Here is an 18637-nt window from a genome sequence, read left to right as displayed (position 1 = left end):
GAAATATGATTTTGCTCACTTTGTAAATCCTTAACTGCCAATGCATTTCAATGTTCCTACAATTGGCAACTTGGATGACTCAACGTCCTGTCTGTATTTCTGGTAGTGTGCTTCCAGCAGAGTCATTTGTTTTACACTCTGTGACAGCTACACGACTGTTCTGTTACTCAAATCTTTGCATCTTTCTCGCAGCAAACTTTTGAACATTTGAATACTACATACAATAACAAATCTCACTATGTATTTAGGTGACAAAGAGATCACAAAAAATGGTAAATCCTATAAACCGGATATATCTGACTTCATGACTTTGACTAGTAAAAAATATTGATGCTCACTCAGTCCATATTTGCAGTGCTTTTTCAAAATCTCCATGGTACTTGTACAGCAAACCCAACGCAAAGTATCTGCCATACTTATTCAGTGTTTCGATGCAATTTTCAAAGACACAGCCGTTGTCTGATGAAATCAGTTCCACTAATTCTGGTGCATTGATTTCAGCATACAACTTCAACAAGGCCGTGTCCACTTCCTGAAAGAAAAAAAAAATACATTGAAAGCTGTGTAGTGACACTTTTTGAGTGAGAAATCTTGCGACTCCCAAAGTCTAGTCCCATGTAAATTTTAGCAGAATCAACTGTTGTTCACAACCTGAGTGGAGTGAACTAGTGTAATAGCGAAAATCGCTGATGGTCCGGACCATATACAGAGCAGAGAAAATGGAGAAAATGACGATTTTATTGCAGAAGAAAGAACTCACTTTTCATGCACGACTGTTATGAGGAAGCAGAACAAATAAACAACTAACTCAGTTCATGATATTTTTTGAGTTTGTACATCGTCGTAGTAAGAATACATAGGGTAAAATCATGAGAGATGCAAGTTTTTCTGCTTCAAACGCTTTTTGGCGTGTTGTAACATACTTCTCCACAGATGCACTGCTGTATTCACATGAATCAGTAGTATAAACACAGGGTATGGTATATGGATTATCATTCAACAAAGTTGCTGTGTGTAGCGAATTTGATCATGACCAGATTCATTTTCATAAACTCTGTATTCAAGTGAAAGGCAGAGAAACAACCTACTTCTGGCTGTGGGATTTAAAAGTTCCCCTTTAACAAATTCAAATTGATACCATTCATATTTGTAGGTTTTATCTAGTAGTAATTGAAAGTACAAAACCTCTCAAAGGTATTTCTGATTCAGATGAAATAGTTTGTACAGGGACTTGACAGATTTTCTTGAAGGGAACGTACCTCTTTGTAACCAACTGCAAATCTTGTTCCTCGGATGTCTTTTAAGTACGAAATCAAGAACTCTTTGCATTCCGCCAACCTTTCCTTGTTGTGGCGGACAATCTGATTAATATCCGCAAACTCGTGTAGAAGTGGAACAGATCTTGTAAAATTGGAATTGGCAGGAAGTAATAACGGGAAAAGATTGATTAACTGTTGGAAAAGAAAAAACAAAAATTAGTAATCCTCTCACAATCAATTACAGTTTAACACTTTGGTTTTATCAGGTACAGTTTAACCTCAATAAAGGAAAATGTCGGCGGAGGGGTTGTACCAGTAATGATATTTCCTTCAGCCTTTACCTGCCAAATCAGCAGATATTGTATTGATTTTTAGGGAGCTAAGAAGCTGGCATACGGGGGCAAATAGCATGCCTAGTCTTCAGTGAAATTCAGTAATGTCTACACATACTAGTCAGAAAACTCCAGTGATACACATCATGTATAGATACATTTTAGGGGTGCTTAAATAGCCACACTGAGGGCTGCTCAGATAGCCAGAGCACGGGGTACTCAAATAGCCAATCTGAGGGGTACTCATATTGCCAAGCTACGGGGGATTCAAATTGTCAAGCTGAAGTGTACTAAAATTGCTAAACTGAGGGGTACTTAAATTGTCAAGCTATTGCAGTGTTCAAATTGCCAAGCTAAGGGGTACTCATATTGCCAAACTGAGGGGTACTCATATTGTCAAACTGAGGGGTACTCATATCGTCAAACTGAAGGGTACTCATATTGTCAAACTGAGGGGTACTCATATCGTCAAACTGAAGGGTACTCATATTGTCAAACTGAGGAGTACTCAAATTGCCAAGCTAAGGGGGATTCAAATCGCCAAGCTGAAGGGTGCTAAAATTGACAAACTGAGGGGTACCCTAATTGCTAAGCTGAGCTCATTTACATTGAAGTTATGTACACTGGTATAAGGCATACTAAGTTGGTGAAAACATTGTTAAGGATCTTTGTCACTTCTTCACTGACTTGGCAGGAAAGCAAGTGACAAACCCAACAGGAAAAGGGGGGTTGAAAGAGTTAAGCTGAACACACTGTTTTTCAGTGTAAGATCTCACCTCTCTGACATCAAGTCTGCCAGCTTTGAAGAGTTCAGCTGCTTCCTTGAAATGATATTGTGAAAGTTCAATAAAACCTGCTTGCTGTTGAATACGATAAAATATCTGAAACATAAACATAAAGAATATTCAAAAAGTTCCCAAACGCCAGTGAATAAAACAGTTAAAATTTTATAAAATTCCGCAACATTATTTGTAAGGAAGAATTGTGTTTTGATCTCAGCTTGATAATATATATTTTTTCAAAAAATCATGGCTTCAGACATATTAATGTGTCATGTAACTTTGTAACGATAATATCCACACTCACAATGCACAGATTTTATTTTACCCTACTTTACTATTCTGTACAAAAAACAAAATAACACTTTTGGATTCCTCAGAGTATTATTACCTTTTGAAATTTTTCTCGACTCATCCCAGCTTTCTTGGCATTCTTGGCCAAGGTCAAGGCTTCTTCCACTCGTTTATCATTCAAAAGCTCCTGAATCTGGAAGTCAAAGTGGTGAAAAGACAAAAATGAGACAGAAATCTAGATACAAAAATAGCGCCAATGGCACTTGATCATAACTGGCACATTGTGAAACTACTCTATCTCTGGGTACACCTGTACATGAAATACTGAATGGGTAGGTGCTGCAGGTTTGGAGTTTGTCAGTAAATGCACACAGAAAACAAAGTACCGAAGTAGCGAATTCCAGCCATTTTCAAACCACACTGTTTGTCAGTGGGGTAAGCAATATTCGCAAAAATCACATTTCCAGGCTAAGGCGAGGAAAAAAAAAATATCTGTTCAACGGGCCCGACCGACCCATATTTGGACCACTCCACATTTTTCTTTTTTTTTCCAAAATCTCTACGACTCTGAAGAAACGCGGAGATGTTATTCAGTGAACATCTGTCTGTAAGATGAATGACCTTCACATTTTCGATGACATTGACTTGAGTGAGATTGATACAGGTTATGATTTGAAGAGTATAGGTGGAAGCGCATCACAAACATTTGGTCAAGGTGAAGGGCAGGGTTAATACGCCGTGGAAAATAAACCATTGCGCAACGTGTTCCGTATAGCTTAGACACTCTGTACTGTATTGTTTCATCGGCGTTTATTTCACGTCCGAGTGGTTGTACAGTCTATATTTTCTAGTGTTCCTATTTTCAGTGTTCCTTGAAAATTCTTTATTGTTCTTTGAGTCATCACTCGTTCTGATTTTCGTCATGGCTTTCTCCTATCGAATGTGTGGTTGTAAGCAGCAGTTCTCACTGCAGGACGGACATGATTTGTGTTTCCGTTGTCGAGAATGCACAAGGAGTCAACCTTGTGACATTTGTTTGACTTGGACACATGACAAATGGTCTAAATTTCGCTCCCTCGCTCGACGACATCACCCCGGACATCCCCGGGGCTGACCCGTCAGTTTCTGAGTCGCGAGTTTTGGTTGGAATGCACCGTGCTCATATGGCTGGTGACACCAACACAGAAATTAGCTCCGTTAGATTCAGGTGCCGCCAATGAAGCAAAAAGGTGTTCGTGCTAAGTTTTTCAGCGGGCAGGCAGATTTCAAAACTAATCAGCGGGCGGGGAGAAAATATCGATATTTACTGTGGGCGGGGAAGAAATTTCATTACTTTCAGCGGGCGGGGAGAAAATTCTTGACAGTGGGCACCGGAAAATACGTAGAGGGAGGAGAAAGGCGGCGTGCTTAATAGAACCTAACTTAGAGGGGAGCAATGTTCCAAGGTATACTGCTAACTGCTTGCATGGTTTTGTGTTGATCTAGGTTGCATAGTGGGCATCTAGTTGGCAAGGGGGAATTTCAGTAGTAGGGAGAGGGCAGCGGGGAGCTTGAATTGTTGTGGGGAGTGGGAGCGGGCAGACTGTAGATACCAGAGGGCAGTGGGCATCAAAATTCAGTGGGAGGGCACATTTTCAGTGTATACCAGTGGGAGGGCAGTTACGAACAGCTCTCACTTTCCCCTCCAAATTTTAGGTCAGGGTCAAAAATAAGAAAAATCGGTATATCAGCCTTCAAAACAGGTTTTGTGATGATTTTGAGAAATTCATGAAATTTACCAGTTGGCGGCACCTGTAGATTGACCTGTAGAAGTGAAGGCAAAGAAGCTGTTCTGAGACAACCAACCCATGTCAACAAAAAATTGAAAAAATCATGAATGTACTAAACAACATATCCAGTATATGTTATGAGACTAAGAAAAAGCATGAAACACACAAAAAGTGTTTATATTATATGTTCTGTTTAAGAAAAACCAAAAAAAAAAATCAAAAAAAAAAAAAAAAAAAATCCGACCTACCTACCCAACTTTGAAGTCATCCCGCCCGTTGAACAGCTTTTTTTTTTTTTTTGGCCTAATAGACTATGTTTTACGAAATCACACGTTCTTATTACAAAATAAAACGATCTTTGTCTTTAAATCAATGCGCCAGTAAACAGGTCCAGCAGCTAGTTATGTCATCAAGTCTGTAAGGGTCATAACAAATGTGAGAAATCTAAAACATTAAACATGTTGTTTTTTATCAATTTTATTACCAAAAGCGCATGAAAATCTCTGATACTTTGAATCAGCCATCCTGCATATTTGTAACATTCATCAAAACCTCATTTCTGTTCCACAACTCATTAAATAGTCCACAATGCAGGATTAGTGTACATTCCAAAACTACATATATGAAAGACCCCTAAAATCAATTAGTTAAAGGGGGGTTAGAAATTTCCCGAAACTATCTAACCGCTGCTCCGTTTGGCTCCATTTTTCGGAATCGGAACCTTGGAATTAGTCTGAATATCTCTACCAAATATCAATGCAGTCTGTTCAGCGGTTTTGACTTTTTGTCGTTTACGGAAAATGGACACTGTCCACCACCGGTTGAAGCTAACCCTATATCACAACTTCCAGATGTGATAATGACCTATGGTCATTATGTTAAAAAATACTGCCAATGGCGCTTGGACATAATGACCGCCTAGTATTATCGGCATTTATCAACAACCACACTCACTGTGAATTAGACAGACCACGAAGTCAATGAGCAACATATAGCTGAAAGACTATTTTTCACATTGCGATTTTAAGCTCATTTTTATAAGAAAAGAGACATGTACCGGTATATGTATATGGAGAAAAAGCAGAAGACATATTTGTAAATTGTTTGTTAAGTGACAATCATATATGCATCTCTTGAAATTTTGTGGTTATAAGGTATAACACTAGTGTAAGAATAATGAGGTTAGAATAAGTTAGTAAAGCTAAGTTGACAGTAATTAAAATTACAAAATTACACACTAAGCTGAGGAAATCTGAATGAAATAAATGTTGAAAAGTAGCAAAGTCATGGTCATCTTTTGTCTAATACCTTGTGTAAGTTCATGAACTTTACATAAATCTTGCTATAGATTTGTTGCTAATGGGCAATAACTGTGTTTCAGATCATTTGAGAGCAATCTATCCATGACAGGTTTAAATTGTAATATACTTCTATTTAAAGGAGAGAAACTTCTCAAATAATTTTTTTCCCTGTAATTTGCTGTGAGAACACATGGACAGATGCTCAGGACTCTATGCTGGTGCTACCTTGATAACTAACCTACAACTTGTAACGTCATTGTCTAACCTGTTCACCCCAATTTCCTGTAGACAGGTCCACACTCTCCATTGATAACAATGGGTTTGGGCCATACCATTGTAGTGAAAGACTGTAACATGTGAGGTTGTGGATCAAAGTCTGTATATTGACTCAAGGATGTTTACTTAACAAATGCCTAGGGTCATCTCAAAAGTGAGAATCTAAACTATGAAATATGTTTTTTTTTAATGCTTTTGATGCCCGAAAGACCATAGAAATCTCTTATACTTCGAATCAGCCATCCTGCATATTTCTAACATTCATCAAAACCTCATTTCTGTTCAACAACTCATAAAACAGTCCACAATGCAGGATTGGTGTACATTCCAAAACTACATATATGAAAGACCCCTAAAATCAATTAGATAAAAAGGGGGGTTAGAAATTTCCCAAAACTATCTAACCGGCGCTCCGTTTGGCTCCATTTTTCGGAATTGGAACCTTGGAACCAGTCTATGTATCGGTATCAAATATCAACGCAGTCTGTTCAGCAGTTTTTGACTTTTTGTCGTTTACGGAAATGGACGACATCAAACACCGGTTGAAACCACCTCTATATCACAACTTCCAGTTGTGATAAAAATCAACATTCAACAACTCATACTTGAAGCATAAAGAACTAAAGTTCATAAGGCCATACATGTGTTTTCTGTAACACAATAGGGTAAGAACTGTGATGTTTAATATATTAAAGTTGGACTAATTGTGTTGTGGACTACTTAAATTACAGGATTACTCATATGGGGTGAAATGTTAGCCAGTTTCAATGACTTGCATGTAGTAATGCAAGGAAATGTAATTGTCATATTATCATTTTCTTGAAATTTTCACATAGGACTCAGTTTAAGAAGCCATTTTGATGAGTTCATTGAAAAAGTTGCGTTCCCATACTAGAATTCAAGATAAACTGGCAAATTTCTTTCCACAAAAATGTTGACTCGTCATTTTTCCCTCAGCGCTTATGATATATATGCCATTTACATCCTCATTGCTCGGTCATAGCAGGCCTTACATGTAAAATTCATTTGTAGAAGAACATTTTAGAAAACTACTGTGATAAGAAGTGGCAATGCTTCTGTTTCAAACAGCTCCCTATTGTTTTGAAGGCTTAAACTTGTCATAAGGCAACGTGAGTGAAACAACACCGGTTGGTATTTAGTTTATTGTACGGCATATACAGTACCTCAAAGGGTGAGATGAGAATACCAATTATTTGTCACCACATTTCTTGTTTATTCACTATTTGCTAGAAACATGTAAAGTTGTTAAGAAAATGTCAACAGTACTGCATAGATTTCTTAAATGTTCACCTACTTTAGAGGGACTGTGAAAAGAGTAAGTAGAAACAAAATGGGGAATACAGCCCTGTCATCAAAACGCAAAGCATAACATACCTGTTTATCAACTGGCACTGGTATAAGCATATAGACTTCCTTGGTTGACGCTACGTACACCTTGCCTTCAAAGTTATTCATTATTTTTCCCCCTTGGAAAGAAATGGTCTGTTTTTGCTGTTGATCTAAAATACTGCAAAGAGAATCAAAGCAATGGTTTATGAAATTAGAACATTAAGATTAAAGTCTGGGAGGATATCATCTGTACTGTTGGGAATACAGAGAATAGAATTTGGATATGACAAAATTGTAATAAAATGGCATACTGATGGCAATATTGGATTGCAATATGAAACAAACTGACACCAATATGTACATCACAGTGTGTTATTCGTATGCAAGATTTGCACGAATTTGGTTCACACATGACAAAGAGCCAGGTCCGGACTGACAGAGTCAAATCTACAAGTTCCCAGGGACTAATTAAGATTCTCACTGGGGCCTCGTTCTATTCATTGCAATCATGTCTTTCTTGTTTTTGAAAGAAATCTGTTAATAATCTCACAAATATTATAATTTAATTCTTGTTGGTAAAACCTGACATACAAATAACAGTCTAAAATGTAACCATGTGGTTTAACAAATTTTTATGTGGTTGACCAGGATCACTATTGCAGGCCAACTTGATTTGTAGACATTTCATGTATACATACATTTGGTTATTTTATTTATCTAGGAATGTTCACCAGTAAAAACATTTACTTGTCTGTCAGACATGCAGAATAACAAAGTCGCTAGTCAGGTAGTGAAATGGTCGCACTACCAGTATACCTTAGATGACTAGATTTGCCAAACCTGGTGTCTCAACAGCCCCTACTGCTGTGTAAAAATACACCAAATGAGAGACAGACAAAATCAATAATTGATGACATGATTGATGAAAATATGAAAGAGATAAATGACAAGAGAAGAAATATAAATCTGACCTATGCACAGTAATGAACTCATCATCCAAAGCACAGACGTATGGAAATGTAAACCCTGTTGCCATGACGTTACTGGACCATTGCAGTGGCGGTCGTTGTGATACACCCTCTGACGTCACAAACATACCAAGTGCACTGGGACCACTAAGTAAAAATTCACCCTAGGGAAAAAAAATGATTGGTGGATTAATAACTTTTGTAAATACAGTTACTATATCAATAATTGCTTGTACAGGAATTGATTCAATGTTCAGAAAACATGGATTAGGGTAGTATGTGCCTCAAGAGTGAAAGACTTCACCTTCTTTCAAAATCAGGAATAAAATTTAAGGGTTATCATCCGAACTTACGCCAGAGAAACAATTTAGCTTAAATTTACTGATGTACAATTTAACTTAAATTTACTGATGTATGATATTCAAAATGGCTGCCATCCCTGAGTTTATAACATTATGAAAAAGAAAAACTAAATTTTCCATTTTCACAAAATAAGATCCAACAATTTTATTACTTCAAGTGTTTCAAAGTAGCTCACACAGGTGGTAGATCAGAAAAATACTGTAAAAAATTGAAGGTCCAAATATCTGTCCTGAGATGCATTCAACCATATCACTCCTTCACTGATAGCTGTACAATTATTTTCTGGCTAACAGCTCTATCTATAACACTATGAAAATAACTTCTACCAAAATATTCTGAGAGACACTGGCATTCCATGAAAATACTGTTACTGAATTTACAATTTGAAGCAATGATATTTCGAAGGAGATGCCTTCAATGTGACGTCTGTATATATCCAGGCAGGAACTGCATAGCAGTCAGTGTGCATCCTAAGGTTATGCTATACATATGTCCTGATTTTTTTTACATTGCAGGTTTCAATCTTTTGTTGTTCAGGTGAAAGTCACACTAATAGAGAGTTGATTTATCAGCTATCTCAATCTTGTAGATCTTCCAAGGTGGATTACCAGCAAGGGGGTTTCCTTCACGTATCACTTACGTTGATTTGAGATTTATACACTTTACCTTCTACTCATGATTTGGTGAAACCCTTCGGTACAATGTCTACTGTCGTTTTCAGTGACTTGTACAGTGCCTAGCTTGGAGGACTGGCATGTGGGAGTGCAATTTTTTTCATTGATGTGCAGGATATGCAACAACTGATTTACACAAAGAATAATGTCATACAAAGGAATGCTAAATGGCAATTGGCAGTGATGACAAAGTACTGTACTCTCAACATTTTGAAAATGCTTCAGATTAAAAGTGAGTCTACAAAAGACGGTCAAACTATTTGAAGATGAAAAGGAAACTACCTGACTGATTCTTTTGACCATTGGATTTGTCTGTTCTGCATCATATGGGAAGAGATCTGTCGGTTCATTGCTCTCAAAGTTGATCATTACATACTGTGTTGATTCAGCAACACAAATAAAATGGCTATCTATGTCCTGAAAGAAAAAATACTGAGTTAAACATATGGCAAGTTCCGGTGACTGTAAGTGTAAGACACTATTATCTATGCACACCACAAGGTGACATTATAGAAAGAGCACTTTTTGTTAACAAAGGTTCATTTCAGCATCATTCGTTGATACAGTGCATAGAACACTATTCAGCTTGACATTGATAAAACACATGTCTGCCATGTGCATTGCAAGTATTGCAGGGAAATTGATCTGTCAGCGTCATTGGATTTGATTTGCAGAATCTGATTCAGATTCATATTCTGATTCACTTTGGGGGTTGATTAGCAGTATTCCGGTTCTTGTATTCTGATCAGAACCACATGATTGTTATTTAAACTAAGACAGTTCACTAAAGTATAACCAAGCTATTAAAGTTACATAATTACCATGGTTACTGGAATGTCAGAGGTTGATATTTCTTTGTGAGCAATCATTTTATCTTCAGTAACTGTGTACAGATGCAAAGCTTTCTTCTTGGTTGCAACACAGACCTGGTAAAATAGATCATGTAGTAGTGGCATTGAACAGTTAGAAACTATAGAAGATAGAAGCTACCTTGGTGTGTACAAATGTATGTACATGTAAATACATTTGAGAGCAATGTAAAATAGTTAATAACTTGTTGAACTGCTGTTATGTGCATACTGATATTTAGGTCATGATGACAACATGAAGTATCTTCCTATTCTTAACAACAAGTGGTAAAACAGATTTGCCATTTTGCAATATTTCTTATTATACTTTTTTCTAATTTACAGTCTTCATAACAGTGATATTGCAAGACTTTCAGGTATGAAGGAACAAAGACACTTTGTGAAGCTGAAAAGATTTGACACAAAGTATCTGATATTTGACTCATTCTTTGACAACGCATAAAGTAAGCATTCCTCATACCTGTATACTAAATGGATTGCTGGTTGTCGGGTTTTCATTTACACAGAATGAGGTCACCTGCAATGATTAAGTTTATTTGTATAAAATTAAAACTTGTTAGTAGACTAGAAGTTGTCCAATCACAGGCTGATCATGTATAGGGTATAGGTATCTCTGTTTATTAACAATTAGCCAATCCATGAGTATGGAAGTAAACATGATTATCAATTACATGTACTTGTAAACTTTCAGATCTTTTCAAATGTTTCATCATTTTATCAGATATGTTCTTATCGTCATGGAAACCACTGCATTGGTATCATTGTAAATATATGTGTCCATTATGCTTTTCTATGGTTGATTTAATATCAGTCAATCACTGGAGATCGACATTTTACATCTAAATAATAACACATTAAAACCAGATATGAACTGAATATGCTCACGTGCATTACTGTGATTGGTTGACAGAATGACAAGAACATTAGATAAAAGTGTTGGAACCGATTTTGTTTATAGTTGGGTTGCCAAGGCATTTTTTTCTACTTTTGACAGTAAAGTAGTATGGTACGAAGGTGAAAAATAAAAGGTTGAAGGAGCTTGATTCATTCAATCAGAAGTTATGAATTTTTTAATAATGAGAAATGACAATTTTTGGCTTTTTCGTCAAATTTCTGCCAAGAATTCAGTCTCATGAAAGTTCGACAATCTGTTAACTTTGTATTTATCTCATATAGAAACATGAAAATTTATGTTGTGGATCAAAATTTTGTTCTTATTACAGAAAACCGGAAAATGAAAAGTTTATAGTACTCAATGTTCAGGGAACTTTCAATATAGGTGAAATGGCAGGGGTAGCGCTAGGATTTCAAAGTTGTTAGCCACAGATTCCTTGCGTGGCGAATTTGTCATATATCTATTTAGCCACACAAAACTTTCTTTAGCCACACACGTTTTTTACAAAAAAATCAAAACAAAAATATTTTAAGGTCCCATCTTGTTTGAAGTGCAATAGACTTCACATGCAATCCAACCCCCCCCCCCCCCCCCACACACCTCTTGTCAGAGAAGGACTTTTTGAACGCAGCTGCTTGTTACACTTCTTTAAAAAGACTGGTGCAGTTCATTTTCTGTGATGAGGAATTCTAGCAACCCATATGATTCAATTAGTACAACCATAGAGTTATAAACTATTGTGCAACACATACATACAATTGCAGGGCTTCTTTTCCTCATCCTTTGAACTGCAAGTATGTTTAGAGAGTGGAGTTGAAGACAAAAACAGTTAACTAATTTTTTACTGATTACATTTGGTGTTTGGACCAACTGACATTAGTTTGATTCACGTACGTACAACATATGCTTTCTATAACTTGCCTTGATTCACAGGGGCTGTGCTTGATTTAATCGTGTCTCGTACTCATACTGTGTTAGTCAATCTCTTTTCAAAGGGATCACGTATTTTGACAAGCATACCAAAAGTGGTCTTTAGATAAAATGAAAGTATTGAGATAAAAGTTTCATGCCCAGTAAAAAATACAGTGTTTTTAGTTTGAATCGAATTCACAAAATACGGTTTCCAGTCACCTTGTGGAGATGCAACAGACACAGGTAAGACTACGACGCGACGTAGGAAGTATATATCGCGATGTGTACAACACATATTGTAAACAATCTAGGTCGACCGTCATGGCTCTCTCGCTACAGGCTGGAGGCCACGATATCAACAGTTTGCATAAGCTTATCGATTGTAAGTCGCTTGAAAATTAACAAAATACTCTTCAATTTAACTGAAATCTTACAAATTTCTTCATCGTGCACATTGAAAGAAAACCTAAACACAGCGTCACGCAATGATGGCCATGCTGCCATCCAACGCTACGTTCAATCGCAATCAACTTGGTTAGCAAATCGCTCCATTTTTCCATAGAATATTCTCCAAAAAGTCGTAAAATCTACCGTTTCTATCACTCAGAGCTGTACATGATATAATCGTCTTCTGATTGCGGAAAAGCTCTCATATAAAGGTCTCTCGACTATCGTTGAGTGCACGGCAGCGGGGCCGGCCGTCGACCTGATTAAATATTCATGTAAATCACTGACCCCTTCTCGGAAAGTTTGCATAAATTACTGGAACTCTCTATTGTTAGGGTGGATGATGTCATTATTTTAGTCCTTATATGGTACTAAGGTGGGTTCAAAGGGTAAAAGAAAAGGTCTATGGCTTGCTGAGTTCGGCAATGCTTGACAGAACGCATAGTACGCAACCACTGTCCGGTATCGTAAACCGACGTGGCGCTGAAAGCGAGAGAATAGTCGCATGGATTTCGTCACCTGAGAGTACCGCATAGTCCACCGTGAATTTGACCGGGGGTCTTTGAGTTTGAGGCCAATTCGCCACACTTTCATTAGCGTGGCGAACCAAGATGACATTTTATTCGCCACTCGGCACTTTCTGTCGCATTTTGCGAATGTGGCGAGCGCTAGTGCGACCCCTGAATGGCCATGTAGAAGATGACTTCCTTGTTAAACTGAGATAGCAATAAAAGTTTTGAAAGACAATGTAAAGTTAGTCTTGGTATTTTGTAGATTATAAGATATTAGCTGTATTACATTTTTATATTTCTGTCAGATATAGTACGTTATGACACTGTGATATAGTATTGACATATACATAGTGATTTTCTTTTTTTTAAGGAATTTTTTTTAGCTTGTCTCTAGTGAACAGGCTTGCGATTGGTAAAAAAGCAATGTCTACCACCGAGGGCGCTTTGGATCTGAACATGTGAGCAATAGACTACCTTGTATCAGAAAAATTAAAACTGTGATAACTTCATTAATATGCAAGCCACGCCCACCAAAACCTTTTCAGTTCTAGCCATTTGAATTCTGAAGATGTCTACCAAATTTGACTGAAATACGTTCAGCCGTTTTTGAGATAATGGGGATACAGACACACGGACACACACACACACACAGACACACACACAGACAGACATGGCTAAACCATATGCTCACGTGTGTGAACACGTGAGCAAACAAAGGTAAAGATCACAATTTGTTGCCTGCCAAAGGGATAGTGTTCATGACAGTGATATTGATGACACCTGAACTGAACTCGGTTGTATCATCAATATTACTGTCTTGATTACCAGCTCAACATGTAGCTTTCTGACACTTTGATGAAAATTCAAGCACATCAACTTTTCTTTAGAAGATAAGACTCACCCCTTTAATTTTTGCTCCACTCATAATAGGCTGCAGAAAAAAAGAATGGAGAAAGTAACAATAAATAATCTTAAATTTACCATCTTACTTGAAGCAAAAAAAATTTCCTGCAGGTTATTTCCAGTCAATGGTCATAAAACGTGTCTACACGATACATTCAACTCAACATGTGATATATACAGGACTGAAGAATGTACAATGGTTAAACTAACTGTCATGTACAAGTTCTTAAAACTAAGAATGAAAGTCAAGCATGTCAAAATTTTCAAAAACAGTTGTGGATGAAATATATAGTACATGCAATTCTAAAAAGGGTTCAATACTATAAGAACCTCTTCCCAACTTCATCTGGTATGGACTTATATAATGCATTGCTTATGTGTGACCACTGAAATAAGTGTTAAATCATTTTTTTTTTGCCTTCTACAAAACAAGAAGAATTACTCTTACCTCTAAATTAAACATGTGTAGCAAGGCCAGAGTGTTGTCACAGAGAACTAAAATCCTCGTTAATGCTGACGCTGCCTTCAGTTGCACTATAGGTTTTCTCTGAAATGACAAAACACAGTACAAAATCAGTTTTTACATGCACACTGGCTCCTGGGCAACATTACTCTGGACTACAACACTGATAAGCTAAAGCACAGAGAAATCTAGGCAACAGTCTAATAACATGATAGGCAAGATAGGCATAGTCTAATAACATGATACTGCAATTAAGATCAACCTGGTCCAACAACAACTGTGTTGGAATCAAGAGAGGCTGGTCAAAATATAAATAGTAGAAGCAAGAACAACTTGGTGCTGGCATCAAGTGAGCCTACTCTATGAATGTTAGCAATGGTTCAAAAATGTCAACAACAATGACCCACAAGTGGGGTTAATTTTGGAGAATGTATGTGGTACAGTGACGCTCAAATCCACAATATACCAAGGCATCCATCCCAATACTACTGTACATGGGGAAAAAGTTGACAACAAAATGTGAATCTGTTGATTTGTACTTACCACTGCTAAGTATTTGTGACTTTGTTTCTTGCTGGTAACAGTGACTTTGCCATTGTGCTGTGTCTTCTCTTCCAACAGAAAGTGCATCACAAAACTATGGAAAAATACCAGGTTTTTGGATATTATTTATTACTCACATTCAGATCTCTACACAAACGTAGCTACACGTAACGATAGTCTACATACATATAATGCACTGCCTCATTGACGGATGATGAACATAAATTCAACATGCAGCTAGCCCAATAATTGTCAGTATTGTCTTTCCGCTAGTGAATTTCTTTCAATGACATGCATATTGCTGAGGTTTGAGAATGTACTTTTAAATGGTCACAGTAACCCTATACCATCTGAAATGTTGAATGACTGGAGAACCAAGGTACAATTTACAGGAGTACTGCCCTCAACAAAAACACAGCATTGCTATTGTCATAGAGCATATATTAAAGTTTTACACACAGAATACCATCTTTAAAAGGACAAATACACTTTCCTTTCACAATATTATAGTCATTTTTGTTTAACCCTTTTCTTGCCAAGTCCATATTTCACCATCAGGTCAAGATGGTTAAAATTAATGCAACACAACATATTCCATATGGTGTATTTTAACATAATACTATACATTTAAAAGCTGTTGAAAACATAAATACTGTAAAATTGATTTTTTTTGACTAAAGATGCCAAGTGGGTGAAAATACGTCATGTTTTGGCTCAATACTGCTCTTTACTGACTTGGCTGATGGGGAAGTGATACTGTCTGGCAGGAAAAGGGTTAATTTGAGATGTATGTACACGGGTTGGCTTATGAAATTATGATTAGGGTTGAATGACAGAGCAAAATTTCATAACTAAAAGACAGTACAATATGTATCTAATGATTTCGTCATGCAATTATTTCAACCCTACATTAACTAAATAGTGTTGGGATATGTGGCATAGCAAGAAATAGTTAGTCTTACAATAGGAGTATGAAAACATGATAATGCTATGAATAGATCTGATACCATACTCACCAATCACTTGATCCAATGTACAGATTTTTACCACAGCATTCAATACACTCAATCTGTAACAAATAGAAAAGTGACTGATATATTGAATTGTGTCCAAGTACACAGTACAGGAACCATACACTCAAAGCCACTTACTGTAAAATTCAGGGGCTTAAAAGGACTCCTTCAGCAATTTTCAAAGACTTTTTCGGTCCAAAATACCATTTTCCAGATATCAATTTCAAAGTAAATCATTTTTGTATATCATTTTACATGTAACATTTAAGACATCATGACTGATCATTGTATCACTTTTGAAAAACTCCCAGCATGGGTGGTTTATTGATTTTCAAGAACTTTCCAGCACTCAATTTCAGTTTCAAGGACGTTTCCAGGATTTTCTAGGTGGCTTTAACCCTTTCACCCCCAGTTCCCTGTATACAGGTCCAACTTTACCATAGAAAACGATGGATTTGGGACAAACCATGGTGGTGAAAGGGTTAAAGTCTCAGGACTTTCCAGGTGCGTAGGGACCCTTATAGTAAAACCTGTATTCCTAAACCTACATATAAGACCTGTCAATTCAAATGCACTATCGAGAATACAGACTTTGTTGGAAGGAATTAATCACTGTTTGGTTAGCATGTTTTAGATGGTTTAAGTCAACACTAGAACTACCTCTCAAAATATAATGCAAAGCACTAAGTCAAAATATTAAATATTGTCCTGTAATATCTGAATTTCCTTCACTTCTTCACCATGCTATTTGTAGCACTGCAGGCCAGTAAAAATCACAGCATCTTCTTTGTGGTGGTCCTGAATGTGTGACAGCACAAATCACCACATGCCATCTTTTGATGGTCCTGAGTGTATACAAAAATCACCGAATCCCATCTGTAGCAGTGTATGCCAACATCAATCACTGCACGCTGTCCATGGCAGAATGTGATAGCAACAATCACCACATAATATCTGTGGCAGTGTGTGACAGCAACAATCATTCAATATACTTTTCACAGTTGAAAAAATTTCACTGATATACTGCTATAGCCTCTAATGACCTAAAAGGGTATGGGTAAGTGTAGGGGTATGTAGACACCACAAGAAACGTCTAACAAGGACATTTGAACTCACAAATGCTTCAGTGCTATCGCATTCTTTCTGTAAAACTCACACACATGCTTAGATGCAGTGATGAAGCTTTTACTTTTAGGGCTCAAGCAAGGCAAGGTGGAAAGGACTGTGCTGGTCTTTCTCAACATTATTTGATGTTGACACGAGTTGATTTCACTTGTAAGAGACTGGCTGTGGTATTTTTATCAACACTTGATCTGAATTTAACAGATGACATGAATAAATCTGAATAAACGGTTGCACTAGTCTATGTGAAAAATGTTGTCATTGAACTCTAAGACTTTATATATACATATAGGATGTGACAAAGGGACCATGGCTCACTGCTTCCTGAGCACGCTGAGATTCAATGTTAAAATTGGCACTAGCAAGGCACAACCACTTGTTTGTAGAGGGAGTGGTAGGGCTACAAAATGCAGCAAGGAAATGCAGGTGAGAGTGCTGTTTTTTAAATCGATGGGCAAGGTATGTTTTTTTCAGAGAACATCTCGGGAAAACCAAGCAGACTGGCAGGGAGTTAGCCCTGCATACGATGCTGTGTGTTCCCAGCGTTATACGGCATCCCACCACAGCCCTGCTGACTGAATCTGGCAACCATGGTCCCACTTTGGACCGTACACAAACAACTACTTTTCTGACTACTTTTGGCCGAAATCAACTCAATGCCGATCTATGCCTACCCGATAACTCAACCACTCACAGACTGCAAAAAAGTTTGCTCTCGTGATGTCTCAAACCGTTAGTTTCCCATTGATGCACTGTCAAGGGCCCAGCGCTCACAATTAGTTACATTCATGTAAGATATAGTCTCGCTTCCAAACCTCGTCGCTTCGCCAGTGCAAAGTGCGCCGCTGGCGGTAGGAACATGAAGTAATTTTTCCACTGGCTGGGCGACGGGGTCTGGAGACTACTGACTTCCGCATTCCAAGATATTTATACCCACCAATCACATGCCTCAATCGACAACCACGACAACAGGCAAACTTTGATGCATATTCAATAGAAGGAGGGGCTTGTAAAAATATCTACCAACAACTATGAGGAACTTCTATGACTGACAACGTCAATAAGCTCGACTACGCAATGATATGACATACATAAAAGGATTCCCTCGGATTCCCCAAACGACGCACTGGGCATTCACAGTACGCGGACGTGCGTAAATTCAACTGGCGAAAATGGGGCTGACAGCTGAACTTAGGAAAGCAATCAATTGTGGCAATGAAAAATTAGCCATAGAATGCCTGAAAGACGAGCAAATTAGCCATAGAATGCCTGAAAGACGAGCAAATTAGCCATAGAATGCCTGAAAGACGAGCAAATTGGAGCAGCTTTTCTACGGGGGGGGGGGGGGGGGGGGGGGGGGGGGGGGGGAAATGACGTCTTCGTAAACTTGCCAACTGGGTACGGGAAGTCTGTTGGCTGTTGTCTTCACATGCTCTCCGTATATTTTCACGGGAGTTTCAGCATGGTCACTGTCTACAGAGTACATCTGCCCCGGACATTTGCGACGAGCTCGATGTTGACTATCGCATATTGAAAACACATGCATTTGTCTTGGTTTTTCGGATTGAATATTCAAGTAGGTCAAGGGTCATA

At 37.7% G+C, this 18637-nt stretch overlaps 1 protein-coding gene across 2 annotated transcripts in view; it reads right to left on the bottom strand.

The window, feature by feature from the left end:
* Positions 1 to 18637, bottom strand: part of LOC139140782 (transforming growth factor-beta receptor-associated protein 1-like) — a 29359-nt gene that overhangs the window by 9004 nt on the left and 1718 nt on the right. For both annotated transcript variants that reach the window (XM_070710193.1, XM_070710192.1), the window contains exons 2-14: positions 15926 to 15978; positions 14910 to 15003; positions 14352 to 14450; positions 13902 to 13931; positions 10695 to 10751; positions 10187 to 10291; positions 9648 to 9782; positions 8332 to 8492; positions 7406 to 7538; positions 2762 to 2857; positions 2368 to 2472; positions 1260 to 1451; positions 339 to 532 (exon numbers count right to left, since the gene is read on the bottom strand). In XM_070710193.1, coding sequence (XP_070566294.1) covers positions 339 to 532; positions 1260 to 1451; positions 2368 to 2472; positions 2762 to 2857; positions 7406 to 7538; positions 8332 to 8492; positions 9648 to 9782; positions 10187 to 10291; positions 10695 to 10751; positions 13902 to 13931; positions 14352 to 14450; positions 14910 to 15003; positions 15926 to 15978 — 1454 coding nt within the window. The remainder of the gene's footprint in view (positions 1 to 338; positions 533 to 1259; positions 1452 to 2367; positions 2473 to 2761; positions 2858 to 7405; positions 7539 to 8331; positions 8493 to 9647; positions 9783 to 10186; positions 10292 to 10694; positions 10752 to 13901; positions 13932 to 14351; positions 14451 to 14909; positions 15004 to 15925; positions 15979 to 18637) is intronic.

Source organism: Ptychodera flava, chromosome 9 (assembly GCF_041260155.1).
Source record: "Ptychodera flava strain L36383 chromosome 9, AS_Pfla_20210202, whole genome shotgun sequence".
Taxonomy (NCBI): Eukaryota; Metazoa; Hemichordata; class Enteropneusta; family Ptychoderidae; genus Ptychodera; species Ptychodera flava.
Note: the sequence above shows the minus strand (reverse complement) of the source record. Positions and strands in the feature narration are given on the sequence as shown.